The 13,900-nt window shown below is 46.7% G+C and overlaps 1 protein-coding gene across 1 annotated transcript; it reads left to right on the forward strand.

Moving 5' to 3' along the window:
* Positions 1-354: 354 nt before the first annotated feature.
* Positions 355-12,910, forward strand: LOC146353648 (17-beta-hydroxysteroid dehydrogenase type 6-like). Its single transcript, XM_084836927.1, has 5 exons — positions 355-439; positions 5,002-5,323; positions 6,865-7,123; positions 10,903-11,060; positions 11,558-12,910. Exons 2-5 carry the CDS (start codon positions 5,011-5,013, stop codon positions 11,773-11,775), a joined length of 948 nt encoding a protein of 315 aa, XP_084693053.1. The 5' UTR covers positions 355-439; positions 5,002-5,010; the 3' UTR covers positions 11,776-12,910.
* Positions 12,911-13,900: the final 990 nt, after the last annotated feature.

Below are 13,900 nucleotides of genomic sequence, written 5' to 3' on the forward strand. Positions count from 1 at the left end.
CTCTCAATGCCATGAAAGCTCCAAAGAGCAGCAAAAGAACATAAGAATTGCTGTGCTGGTTCCAGTGCAAGGCTTACCTTAAGGTTCGTCAACTTTAAAGCAGGCTTTGACTGGGCAGACCTCCCAAGAGAGGGCTGTCCTCTGAGACCTCTTCCAATAGAGCATTGCCCTCTGTAACGTAGGACACCTGGCCACTCTACAGCAATTTCCTGCCTTTCCATGACACCCCAAATCAGCTGCCTGAGCTGGCCACCTTTGGCCTAGTCCTGGACAGAAGGGAGGAGCTGCCAACAGCCAATTGTAGGACTCCAAATTCAGACACCGCCTCCTCCGTACACACAGTGCAGCAGGCAGAAAGGAAAGGGCCAGAAAAGGAGAGCAGTCTCTGCTCCGTCTGCAGCCCACTGAAGCTGGAAGGCCTTGGTTTAACTCCCTGCAGGTTAGTCACTTGTACCCGGCCACCTCTACACTGCAAACGTAAGTTTTGCTTAATGCAGGGATGGGGACCCTGTGGCCTTCCAGAGGTTGTTGGGACTGTCGCTCCCATCACCCTTGGGGGAGGGGGCACACAGCCCCCACCCCAGGACCCAGGGGTGCTTCCAGCTGCAACCCCACTTTCCGTACCAGCATCCCTGTTGCTGGTGGGTTCATACGTACAGTAGTGGATGAGGGAGAAAGAGGCTGACCCCAGACTAGCGTACCTAAGCCCACCAGAACCCCATCTTCCCTGAAAACAGGTGAGGAAAACTCAGGGCATCTCTACACCAGCCTAAAATCCTGCAGTTAAAACAAGGCTTTCTGCTTCCATTTTAAATGCAGGATCACGACGACTCCCTTTTTCACCCACTTCCTTCCCCTCCTTCTCCCCGTATCTGAGTCTTCCATCATCTTTCATTGATCTCGCTCCTCTTCTTGCCGCTTTTCCTCTTTTCACGGAGGGAACTCAAGCAGAACACAACTTGAACACAGGTAATTTGATAGCTCATTATCTGTGATCTATTTAAAAATGGAACAGAGGGCATTTAATGCAGGAGGGTCACAGCAAGGTCACTGCATCATGTAAGGAGCTTGCAAACTTCGGTGAAGGAGCAATCTCAATCGCAGGATAAAAGCTCCTTGTGAAGGAGCCCTCAGTTAGCAACCTATCAAACAAGAAACAGGATTTATTTAACAGGCATGGAAAAGGGGGGAGGGAGGAAAACAAACATCCAAATGAATAAAATAAGATAGAGGGAAGGGAATCCAATAGTGGTATGTTCCCTAATGGTAAGTTATTTCTTAAAATAAAACCTGTCTTTAGCTGTGCAGTTGAGGACTTAGAAGTAATTGTACACCTCAGTTACTGACAGTTTCTTGTCAGACATCTACTGACAGGTAATGGGGCTAAGAGCAAAACTTGTTTTCAAATATCTGTGTCCTCCTCTCTTCTCACAGTCCCCTCAGAAAGAATCTCTCTTCAGGGTCAAAAAGGCTTGAGATACTGCCATCTCCCCTTCCATCCTGTGAGCAAGAGCTTATGAGATTCCATAGGTTAAAATGGGATGAAAAATCACACTTTTTCCAAAAACCTACAAATACCTTATACGTCTTCTGGGGCACAGCACATACTACACCTTCTCCCTTACCTAAGATGTCAAACTGTTTTCCAAGACATGCTGTTCAAGCAGAGAAATGTTTGTTGTTGTGGTTGTTCAGTCGTTCAGTCGTGTCCAACTCTTTGTGACCCCATGGACCATAGCACGCCAGGCCTTCCTGTCCTGCGCTCTCTCCCGGAGCGTGCTCAAGTTCATATTCATTGCATCGGTGATGCTATCTAGCCATCTCATCCTCTGCCGTCCCCTTCTCCTTTTGCCTTCAGTCTTTCCCAGCATCAGGGTCTTTTCCAGAGAGTTTTCTCTTCGCATTAGGTGGCCAAAATATATGAGCTTCAGCTTCAGTATCTGTCCTTCCAATGAGCACTCAGGGTTGATTTCCTTTAGGATTGACTGATTTGATCTCCTTGCAGTCCAGGGGACTCGTAAGAGTCTTCTCCAGCACCACAGTTCGAAAGCATCAATTCTTCGGCGCTCAGCCTTCCTTATAGTCCAGCTCTCACAGCCATACATTACTACTGGAAAAACCATAGCTTTGATTAGACGGACCTTTGTCGGCAAGGTGATGTCTCTGCTTCTTACTATGCTGTCTAGGTTTGCCATAGCTTTCCTCCCAAGGAGCAAGCGTCTTTTAATTTCATGGCTACAGTCACCGTCTGCGGTGATCTTGGAGCCCAAGAAAGTAAAATCTGTCACTGCTTCCATTTCTTCCCCTTCTATATGCCAGGAAGTGATAGGGCCAGATGCCATGATCTTAGTTTTTTTAATGTTGAGTTTCAAACCAGCTTTTGCACTCTCCTCTTTCACCCTCAACAAGAGGCTCTTTAGATCCTCTTCACTTTCTGCCATTAGGGTGGTATCGTCTGCATATTGGAGGTTGTTGATAATTCTCCCAGCAGTCTTAATTCCGACCTCTGATTCATCCAACCCGGCATTTCTCATGATGTACTCTGCATATAAGTTAAATAAGCAGGGTGACAATATGCAGCCTTGTCGTACTCCTTTCCCAATTTTGAACCAATTGGTTGTTCCATGTCTGGTTCTTACTGTTGTTTCTTGACCCTCATACAGGTTTCTCAGGAGACAGGTAAGGTGGTCTGGTACTCCCATCTCTTTCAGAATTTGCCACAGTTTGTTGTGATCCACACAATCAAAGGCTTTAGCATAGTCAATGAAGCAGAAATAGACGTTTTTCTGGAATTCTCTTGCTTTCTCCATGTTGCAGCGAATGTTGGCGATTTGATCTCTAGTTCCTCTGCCTCTTCGAAACCCAGCTTGTACTTCCGGTAGTTCTCGGTTCGCATACTGCTGAAGCCTAGCTTGTAGGATTTTGAGCATCACCTTGCTGGCATGTGAGATGAGCGCAATTGTGCGGTAGTTTGAACACTCTTTGGCGTTGCATGAATCCCATGTACGTTTATGGGGGGAAAACAGACAATACCTGGCAACTGCGGGCAGGCACTCATCAAACTTTACACTTTAAATGAGCCATTTTCTACCACAGCATCATCACAGGCCATCCTCAAACCCACCTCTCTTATGCTGCCAACTTTGAGATCACTTTTCTCTGGCTGGATCTGCACTTAACACCTTTTTTCGCTTCCAATGAGGTTTCACCGCCCCCCTTTCACACTACGCAGTACCTGCCTCGAATTGGAACTGGAATTTCCCACTTCCGTGCTCCCACTTTCAATACCCTAATATTCCGGTATTTCCCCTTAATGTGCTCTGATTTTCCGCCTTCGCTACCGTATCCAGTCGTAGTCCCCTCCCCCGCCTGTCCATATATGGCAGTGTTTGTATTTCCTTCCTGTCCAATCACAGCTCTCGACGGCCCCATATCTTCTTCCAGCTACTGATTGCATAGCTTTCTCAGCAGCCCCCATTTCCTCAGCAACAAGCAAAGGGCTGGATGTGCGTGCTTGTCTGATCTCGGAAGCTAAGCGGGGTCAGCCCTGGTCAGTAGTTGGATGGGCAACCGCCTGGGAATCAGGCTTCCTGCACTGAGCAGGGAGTTGTTCTATCCCTCCAAATGAGACTAAGTTTTACCCCCTCCTATCCCCCGCTCCGGATGTTTTTTTTCTAATTCAGGCATGATCTTCGAAGATTCAAAGTTGTGAAGCTGACCGGGGCCAACCCCGCTTAGCATCCGAGATCAGACAAGCACGTGCAGGAAAACAGCAGGAAAACAGCACAGCGCTCGAGTGTGAACCAAGCTCGCGCATTCGATGAAGCACTGCAACGGGGAAAATGGGTGCATGTGAATAATCACGTTCTAATGTGAGAGCATTTAACCCAACGTGACACTGAATTCCTTGCGATGGCGGGTGCAATGTAGATCAGCCTTCAGTCTAAGCCAGAGACCCTACTCCCCACTTCCAGCATTTCTGTGATTCAGCCGACTTACCCTTAACAGAGAGCCATGTCTGTGGCCCTATAACAACTTTTTATTTCATGAAGTTGCTTAAGGTAATTGCACAAGGGGGAAGCTGGAATTCTGCCAGACGTATGGTAGAAAATTTCACCACTGTTCTCTTCATGGCGATGACTGTAGGGTGGCAATCAACTTTAGGGATGTACGTAAGCTGTGCTTTTTCCTTTTTTATTTATTTCACCTATTAATAATACACTGTGCCACTTTGCAGAGAAATGTTGGCCATGTTCTAATGATGTGCAGATGTCAGGGTGGAAACTGAGCCGATAGAGCCCCAGAGCAGTTCTGATTCTGAGGAGGAACAGCAATCCGTGGAAGAGGAGCCAGTTCATCCCTCACAGGCACAGCAGCTGGCAGAGACTCCTCCTGCCAGCATTCCTGAGATAGATAGTGACCCTGGCAGTGAGAGAGTGCTGGAGGGGGGCTTGCTGGACGCTCGACACCGACGCCGGGAGCGATGACAGCTGGAGTGCGCGGAAAGGAGGAGTAGCGCTCGTTTGGCCCGCAAGCAACAGTCACATCCCAAGGACCCAAGGGAAAGAGGGAGGAACTCTCCCTAGCCCATAAGTTCAGGGTCTTCCCGTGATTCTCTTTCAAACGGGGACCAACTGCCTAACCTGGACCATAGGCTACTCTGCTGTTCCTTGATTAGTTGCTGGTGATTAGCATCTGAAAGAGTCATTAAGTTGTAGAAGGATTAAAGCTGTGAAAAGAATAGTTTTGTCTGTGTCTTGAGTTAGCTATTGGAGTAGACTGAAAGAGGCTGCCAGGGTGCTCCTGACAGCAGGGTTGGAACAGTAAATCAACTGTGGATATGCATGACCTAATCAGTAAATAGTTAAGTGTTCTCTCCACAGCGCACCGTGACATCCTCTTCCATGGCGCTGGCTCCTGTTCTGATCAGCTAGCTAGGAGCAAGGGCCTGATGGGTTCATAGAGCCCAGCTCTTCCACTCTTCTTTCCTCTGGCCTGCAGGCTCTAGCCATGTGGCTCTACCTGGCTGCCCTCTTGGGCCTTTACTTCCTTCGCCAATGGTACCGGGAGAGGCAGACTGTGGACAACCTCGGAGAGAAATATGTCTTCATCACCGGCTGCGATTCTGGCTTTGGGCACCAGCTCGCCAGGCAGCTCGATGCCCGGGGCCTGCGTGTGTTGGCGGCCTGTCTCACGCAGAAGGGGGCGGAGCAGCTGGGAAAGGCCACCTCGGAGCGGCTGAAAACCACCATTCTGGATGTCACCAGCACAGAGAGTGTGCTGGCAGCAACTGAGTGGGTGAAAGGGTGCATAGGGAACAAAGGTGACTGGCAAGCGACATGAATGGTTTACTTCAAACGTTACGGAGAGCAGTTAGGGTTGCCAACTGATCAGAATAGAGCACCTGGTTTGCTCTTGTGCCTTTGGCAATCAAGCCAATCAAAGGCACAGATACAGAGAGCAAAACTGCATGTCAACACAGATTTACGTGATGACACCATTAAAAGAGGATTAGATCGTTTCAAGGTTGATTAAGACTACAATAGCTCCTAGTCATGACAGTTGTATATTATGTCTGGTGTCAGAGGCAGTATCCCTCTCAATAACAGTTGCTAGGGAACACAGGCGGGACAGTGCTATTGCACACATGGCCGCCCTGTGGACGTCTCGTTGACCTCTGGTTGGACACTGTCGAAACAGAATGCTGGATTGGCCAGGCCTTTGGGCTGATCCAGGATGGATCTTCTTCTGCACTTAGGAGATCAAGTTGGTCCTTTCTCCTTCCTCCCTCGCCACCATTTTCCCTGTCTAAATCATTCTCCAGAGTTCCTATTAGCCCCGTGGAGGACAAAGTGGATGTTCCTGCATCATTCTGTATTGGCTACACCCCACCCCTGAAGCTAATAGCACCTCAAAGGGGGTGAAATTTAGATCAGGAAAATGACTCAGGAAGAAAAGGTTATTCCGCCCCTCCACCAGAGATCCTGCCTTCATCCAGTTTGACACCCTGCGGCTGCTTGTCAGTTGAAATTAAATGTCAGGAACTCTTACCATGAATCTCCCATGCAATGTGTAGCTTTTCCTATGGCTATTGGAGTACGTTTGATCTCCAGATATGTTAAGATGAAATCCAAGATTGCCTCGCATATACATAGCATAACTATTGCTGTGCGTTTACCATGCTTCACTCAGACGCATACGTACGTGGGCGTTCAGGAACAAGTCTACAGCATCTACCATTTGTTTAATCATTGTTTTACAGAGCATCCAACCATCACCATTGTTGTGAAACAGTTGCAGTCCAGCATTCTCTGTGTTGTCCTTCTGCCATTGGGGGGGGGGGAACACTGATTGATTGATTGATTGATTGCATTGTGCACCAGCATTTCAGTTTGCTTTTCTTTTGTCTGCTGACTGCATGTGCACCTTCAATGCTGCTCAGGAATTGAGGTTTTAAAATAAATTCTGTGGTTCTTCACAGCTGTAGGGAACTCCATGCTTCCCTCAGTCAGCACAAAGAAAGGCACAATCATCTGGCGTCACCTGCCCTGTGGAGGGCCAAATTGCTCCTCACGAGGCCTTCCACAGGCCAGACATCGCATTCTGGTTCTGCACCCCTGCACTAAGTCTGCACTTCTCTTAAAAGCTGTGTCAGAGTGACTTTATAATGGCCTTAACTCTTCCCTTTAACTTTAGAGGACGTTACCCTAGAATATACAGTATATCAATCATATATACAAACCACACATTTATACGTGGCTACATACAAACTCCAAAAAAATGGTAAACACCCAGTTCTTAAGATAGGTGGGAAACTGGAATGCGAAGGACAATCCTGAATGTGTACATTCCCTCCTCACACAGGGCTGTGGGGCTTGGTAAACAACGCAGGCATAGCTGTCCCGACCTCTCTCAACCAATGGCTGACCAAAGAGGACTTTGCAAAGGTGATCAATGTCAACCTGCTTGGGGTGATCGACGTGACGCTGCACATGCTGCCCCTGGTGAAAAAGGCCCGAGGGAGGGTGGTCAACGTGGCCAATGTGGCAGGAAGACTGGCATGCTATGGAGGAGGTTACTGCCCATCCAAGTACGGAGTGGAAGCCTTCTCTGACAGTCTGAGGTAAAATACAGCTCCGTAGCTTCCTCTTCCGCTTAAGTGCGTGGCTGTTGTTCAAGTCAAATCTGAAGGAAGCAGATGCACACCCAGCTGTTCTGTGCTGCAGTGATTGATCATTGCAGTTCCTCGCAGCAGCTGTCTTTCCCGGCATCCGCAAAGCTGCCCAGAGCTCTGAGAAGGTGTTTGCGCAGCTTGAGATAAAAGTACCAGGTCAGGTTTTACCCATAGATGAGCCGTGGCAGGTTTGCTCAACTCTGTGTCAGGAGACTGAGGAAGAGGAGGTATAAGTAAGCTCTTCAAAACACCTTGGTCCAGGGCTTCCCAATCCTGGCGTCTTACCTATGGAGCTCTTTGTCCATGAAGATGAACATGGCCATGTTGCTTTCCGCCTAGCAGGATGGTGAAGGCTTCTTTGGGGGGTTTAAGAACCCAATATCCTTTAAATGGCTTTTTATTAAAATGTTGTAAAATATTTATATACATTAATGTCAGGAGTACACTTCAGTTTTGAAAAACCAGTAAACGGACTCTAATTCTGAGGGGGGTGGGGGAACTGAAGTTTAGTCTTCCATCCCTTTAGCACTTTCAGTGAATCTGGCAATCTGTGTGACATGCATTCTTTATTAATCTGTTCTTATATAGATGTCACAGAATCCCACCACCTCAGCTTGTATTAATATATTTGAAACTTCACTTAAATAGAATTTTCAGGGCACAGCAAAATCCACCGAAAGAACTTTCTGTATCAAAATACCTTCATTAAAATCTGAACCCCACATTAACTTTCCCCTTGCACCTTTCTGGTTTCAATATTGTTTCTAAACAACACTCTTGTTTATTTCAGTGTGATTCTCTTATATAGTTTCCACTTTCTTTGAATATTGAAGATAATGTCCTTTGCTTTCTTCACAGTGTGTCACACACTTCTTTAATCTTACTGCTCTGCTCTTACACCTTCTTTGTTTCATATATTTCATCACTAACAGAGCAGTCCTGAGTGGAGGAGGAGAAAGATTCCCACTTCCCAAGCTCTGCTGGCTTGCTCTGGCCAGAGTGGAAGCAGGATGGTGCCTCTGGGGGGTGGGGGGTTCCCAGCCATTCTTTTTTTTTTTTTTTCCTTTCCATCAAAACCAATGGCAGTTAAAATAACTATGGCAGCTTCAGGCAGGCATAGGTGTGAGGTCCAGTCCTGAGGCATGTTTTCAGATCCAGCAGATCCAAGACTCCCCAGCACAGCCCCGTAATGCCTTATAGTTCAAATATTGGGGGTGAGGTGGGGGGACAGGACAGGGACAGTTTCTCATTGTTTTATGCAGCTTACATTACTCTATTGTAACGTCAATACAATGGTGATGTTATGGTTTGGGGTGTTTTTCTGTATTTGTGAAAGGTAAGGGGGGTTGCAAAGGATTCTTGCAGGCTTCCAAGGGATATAATCATCATTATCATCATTATATACAAAGGGATGCCTATACTTTCTCCTGAGCAGTCCAGTCCTTACTTCTTACAAGTAAGATATGCATAATCTGGAGAGTTTCGGCTATTGGGTGGTACAGAAATGAAATAAATAACTAAATTTGTACTGTGCTGCTTCTGAGTAGGCCTGCTCTGGAGGATGCTTTGTGATGGGATGTTGGGAGGCTTTCAGAACTCGCTCCTATGTTCCAAAGGCTGCTTTTCTATGTGGCTCTGAGAGTATCACATCTTATTTTAATTGTTATCATTGTTATTATGGCTGTGTGGACTCTCCTCCCATTCATCATCTTCATGACAGCTATAGTCATGAAAGCTATAGCTGTCTCCAGTATCAGAGTCAGTATGCCAGTTTACACCAGTTGCTGGGGAACATGGGTGCTGTTGCACTCATGTCCTGCTTGTGAATTCCTTGTGGGCAGCTGGTTGGTCACCTGAACAGAATGCTAGACCCTTGGTTTTATCCAGCATGGCTCTTCTTATATTCATATTAGAGATAGGACCTCGATGTTCAGAAGCACTGTACCTCTGACTGCAAAGACAGAGAGCAAGAAAGACAGAGACAGACAGAGCGGTGTGTGTGTGTGTGTGTGTGTGTGTGTGTGTAGACATTTGCTTTTCAAAAACCAAGGAAATTCAATCATCAAAAAACCTGCTGGTTTGAAAAACCAGATGATAAGGCTACGTCACTCTGGTCCAAACTCCACAAAGCCAGGAAATTGGACGCTAGAGCTGATCAGTTGTGATATTGTGCAGTGTCACAAACTGTGCTTGCTTACAACACCCACACTTTTCCTGAGTCGTTTAGTCCCAAATCCAGATTGGGAGGATGGCGTGCCTGAAACCAGCAAAGATGCTCTACATTGTCCTGGTCCTGTATTGGCTTATGAAGCATCTGAGCTGTACTGTATCGCTAGAGGAATCCTACTGTGAGGCAATTCACACCTTTACTCTGTGAGACAACCAATGCCTTAACTGGGTGAGTTTATAGTGAGAGATGGGTGTCTCCTTTAACATAGCTGGGCTGAGAGCAGTACTACTGCTAATAATGGTGTGTGGTGCATGTAGCTGTATTTCCTTGCAACAGTATGACTGATGATGTTGCCAGTAATGGTGAGAAATGTCAAAGCAGGTTGGGGTGGGGGGCAGGGGAAATTGTTTCAAAGATTACTAGGAAATGCCAAGAAAAACTGGAACTTGGTAGTGTGGGGGTGGGGAACATAAAGATTTTGAGCAGAAATCAGTTGCTACATTTATTAAATTGAAGTATGTTTGCAGGGCAGTGCCTTCTCCCTACTAAAGGATACTCACAGAGACTTGCATAGAATATGAAGTTAGACAACTGAACTCACAAACCCGAACCCATGCATTTTTTCTGGGGTGAAGTGATATTGGGAAGATGCTGTCTGAAACAACTAAGTAGTGTGCTGGAAGAGGGTGTTTAAGCCTTCCACTAATCACTTGTTTTAATCTACACCATACCACCACATTTTTTACCTTCACCAAGCATCTCAAGATCCAAAGCAACCATGGGTAGGTCTTGCAGTATGTGAACTAGTGGAAATCTCAATATGGTAGAGAATGAATATTTTGCTTTCAGACTCCAAACCCATTCTGTCACAAGCAAACATCTTGTACTAGAAAGCAACCCCAAAAACCTTGCAACATGCCTGCTGTTGGAAATCTTGGTATGGTATTGAATGTCTCATTCCTGTTGGTGCAACAGAAAAAACAGAATAAAAAACTTGAATTAGAATTTAATACAGGATTACCTTGTAGTGATACACAAAAATAATATGAGGACAGTGAGGGGTACAAGAAGAGGGCTTCCTCTCACTTTTCAACCCATCTTGCAAGCTACTGGTATAAGCAATAAAACTCATGGGTCACCTCACAATAGGATTCCTCTAGCAATACAGTAAGGCTCAGATGCTTCATAAGGCAATACAGGACCAGGACAATGTGGAGCATCTTTGCTGGTCCCAGGCACTCCATCCTCCCAATCTGGATCTGGGACTGAAAGACCTAGGAAAAGTGTGGGTGCATGGAAGGTAAGTTGTAAGCAAGCACAGTTTGTGACATTGCACTACATCATGACTGATCACGGGGCATGTCAGGTAAGGCATCAGCCTTAGCTTCCAATTTCCCAACTTTGTGGAGTTTGGACCAACATGAGATAGCCTTACCATCTGGCCTTTTAAACCAGCACGTTTTTTGAGGATTGAATATAGTTCAATAACTATATTAAGTATCTGCATTATTGGTATGGTTCAGTAGGAAGGCCTCTTTCTTTTCCTTTTCCAATTCAGGCGTGAGCTCCTTCCTTTCAGAGTCCAAGTCAGCATTGTTGAGCCTGGTGCTTTCAATACACCTGGTTTGCAAAACATAGAAGAGTACTTCAACGTTCTGTGGAACCGGGTGCCTTCTGACATCAGAGAGATCTATGGGCGACAGTACTTTGAAGATGGTGAGTTAAGTTTCTGGAAACCATCTTGCGGACTGTGTATATGTGTGTGTCAAAAATTGAAAGGGCAGGAGCCATGAAGGTCACAAACCAGTAGGCCTGCTCTCAGGGAAGGTTTAGAAGACAAAGCTGTCGGGAAGTTATACAAGATGCTTATTATTGTCAGTTCCTGTGCAATATCAGCAACAAAATGTCAGCAACAAAAAAAACAGTGAAGTCCTTTATTACCAGAAGTCACAAAACACAGGCACCTCACCAGAGTCCATGGATCAGGGTCCTGAATGAGCCCAAGTTCAATTAAACTCAGATAAACTAATCAGGAGCCAGCAATAGGGTTCAATACTCAAGCAGTATAATCCAAAACAGCGCCCCATCAAGGATAGTTCATGATGCCCCTCCATTGATTTATACGATGTCCCTTCAGCTACCAAAGATTTCAGTTTGCCTCTGATACTGTTCCAGGACTCACTTTTCCTTTTCATCATATTTCTCGCACACAGTTTCAAAATTATTACAGCACTTCTTCAATGGAGCCAGCAACAACCTCCACCTGGTCACTGACTGCATGGAACATGCCGTGACATGCCGCTACCCTCGCACTCGCTACCCTGCAGGCTGGGATGCAAAGCTCTTACTAATTCCTTTCTCGTACTTGCCAATCTCGTTGGCAGACTATGTGTTGTCCCATCTTCAGCCAAAGCCAGCACAGGCAGTGTAGGTTATTTTGCAGAAAGAGCATTACAATCATCCAAATGACCAATAAACTGTGGGTGGAACATGATTCCTATCACATCTTTTAATAGCCTAATGAGATGCAGTGTCAGTCATTAAGGGCGCAATCCTATCTAGATAGGCAGCCGCTGCCGAACTCGGAGGCGACTGCCTATCCAAAGCAAGGCAGGAGAAGCATGGAGGGATCGTTCCCTCTGTGCCTCTCCTGCCCTGCTCTTTCTGTTAGACAGCCGATTGCGACTGTCTAGCCACGGGGGGGCTGAGCAGGAGAGGAGGCTGCTGTACGACATGTAGGATGTGTTGTACACACAGTTCCTCTCTCTCCACCCTGGAATGCCCCCAGACACGGCCCTTCTCAGGAGCTCTGCGTTCCTCTTCCAAGCGCAGAGGACGGGGCTTCTCTGCTGTGCCACCAGGGCAGCGTGGTAGTGGGGGGAGGTCATTTTTCAAGGAACTGATCTCAGAGCATGGGCTCCGAGGTTGTTTGGAAAACAGTTATCCTATGGCCATCTAGCTGCTGTCTAGCGGCCACAGGATTGCTCCCGCCCTCTGTGCAAAGAAAGGTGGACTTGTTTTCATTGATCCCACCCCTTGTTCAACTATTGCCTCAAAGAGTTTACGCTGCCATCTTATACCTCCTATACTTACTTACTGTCAGGGTGGAAACTGAGCCGATAGAACCCCAGAGCAGTTCTGATTCTGAGGAGGATCAGCAATCCGTGGGAGAGGAGCCAGTTCATCCCTCACAGTCACAGCAGCTGGCAGAGATTCCTCCTGCCAGCATTCCTGAGATAGATAGTGACCCTGGCAGTGAGCAAGTGCGGGAGGGGGTCTTACTGGACGCTTGACGCAGACGCAAAGAGCGATGGAGGGCGTGGAAAGGAGGCGTAGCGCCCGTTTGGTGCGCAAGCAACAGCCACCTCCCGTGGACCCAAGGGAAAGAGGGAGGATCTCTCCCTAGCCCATAGGTTCAGGGTCTTCAAGTGACTCTCCTTCAAACAGGGATCAACTGCCTACTCAGCGCATAGGCCACTCTGCTGTTCCTTGATTAGTCGCTGGTGATTAGCATCTGAAAGAGTCATTAAGTTGTAAAAGGATTAAAGGCTTGAAAAGAAACCTGTCGTCTGTGTCTTGAGTTGGCTATTGGAGTCTACTGAAAGAGGCCGCCAGGGTGCTCCTGACACTTACCTGGGTATGCCCCATTGCATTCAATGGGACTTACTTCTGAGTGGACAGGAATAGGAGTGTACTGTCCATCTCACTACGGCTCTGTTCTGCTGTGAGATGCTCAGGACAGGTTCATAAGTGGTATGCCAAATTAAAATATGTCCCAAGGAACATCCTCAGGAAAAGCAAGAACTTGGGTTCAAAGGAAACTTGGGAAGGGGCGGGGGAGAGATGTTTAAGAAGTTAAACTAAATTTGAAATGATAAAGAATCAAAGCAGAAGGCAGCTATGCAAGATATCCCAGGTTCCAACAGAAGTCATAGTTAGGGAGCAGCACATTCTTTTTGTGCCAGGTTTGAGCCAGGAACTTGGATTTGAATGGAGAGGCAGCAGGTGATGTTGGGGCCTACATATGCAAGAGAGGTATGAGGCGTACACCCCAAATGGATAATGGCTATAACACATTGGCCCTGTGCCATTTACCACCATGAAGGTTATCCTATGATCATAGAATAGTAGGGTTGGAAGGGGCCTATAAGACCCATGGCTGGCCATGTCATCACATGAAGGTGAATCCGATGCATGTATGGTGAGAATGCCCATCGATATAGACTTAGATATAGATCTATGCTGAGATATAAGTGTTGGCAAGTAACTTGAACATGCACCTGGAGGACTCACAATAAAACTTTAGTAATGAACACAATTGTAGCAGTAGAGAGGGAAAAGACAAGTTCCAAGGTAGCAAAACATCAATTTAACTGTTATTTAGAAACTGTCACAACAGACTAGCAGATGGAATATTCAGCTAACCCCTGAAACTTCCAGCTAGCCTGCAACATATTGTCAGGGTGGAAACTGAGCCCATAGAGCCCCAGAGCAGTTCTGATTCTGAGGAAGAACAGCAATCCGTGGGAGAGGAGTTTGCTCATCTCTCACAAGCA

Source organism: Heloderma suspectum, chromosome 2 (genome assembly GCF_057233095.1).
Source record: "Heloderma suspectum isolate Gila_16-S chromosome 2, 16-S_ref, whole genome shotgun sequence".
Lineage (NCBI taxonomy): Eukaryota > Metazoa > Chordata > Lepidosauria > Squamata > Helodermatidae > Heloderma > Heloderma suspectum.

Excerpts from the sequence above, each read along its gene's own strand:
- LOC146353648 (XM_084836927.1), top strand. The coding sequence starts at position 5,011 with ATGTGGCTCTACCTGGCTGCCCTCTTGGGCCTTTACTTCCTTCGCCAA. Across the intron at positions 7,124-10,902 it reads GCCTTCTCTGACAGTCTGAG|GCGTGAGCTCCTTCCTTTCA; the intron begins GTAAAATACAGC and ends TTTCCAATTCAG. Across the intron at positions 11,061-11,557 it reads GCGACAGTACTTTGAAGATG|TTTCAAAATTATTACAGCAC; the intron begins GTGAGTTAAGTT and ends TCTCGCACACAG.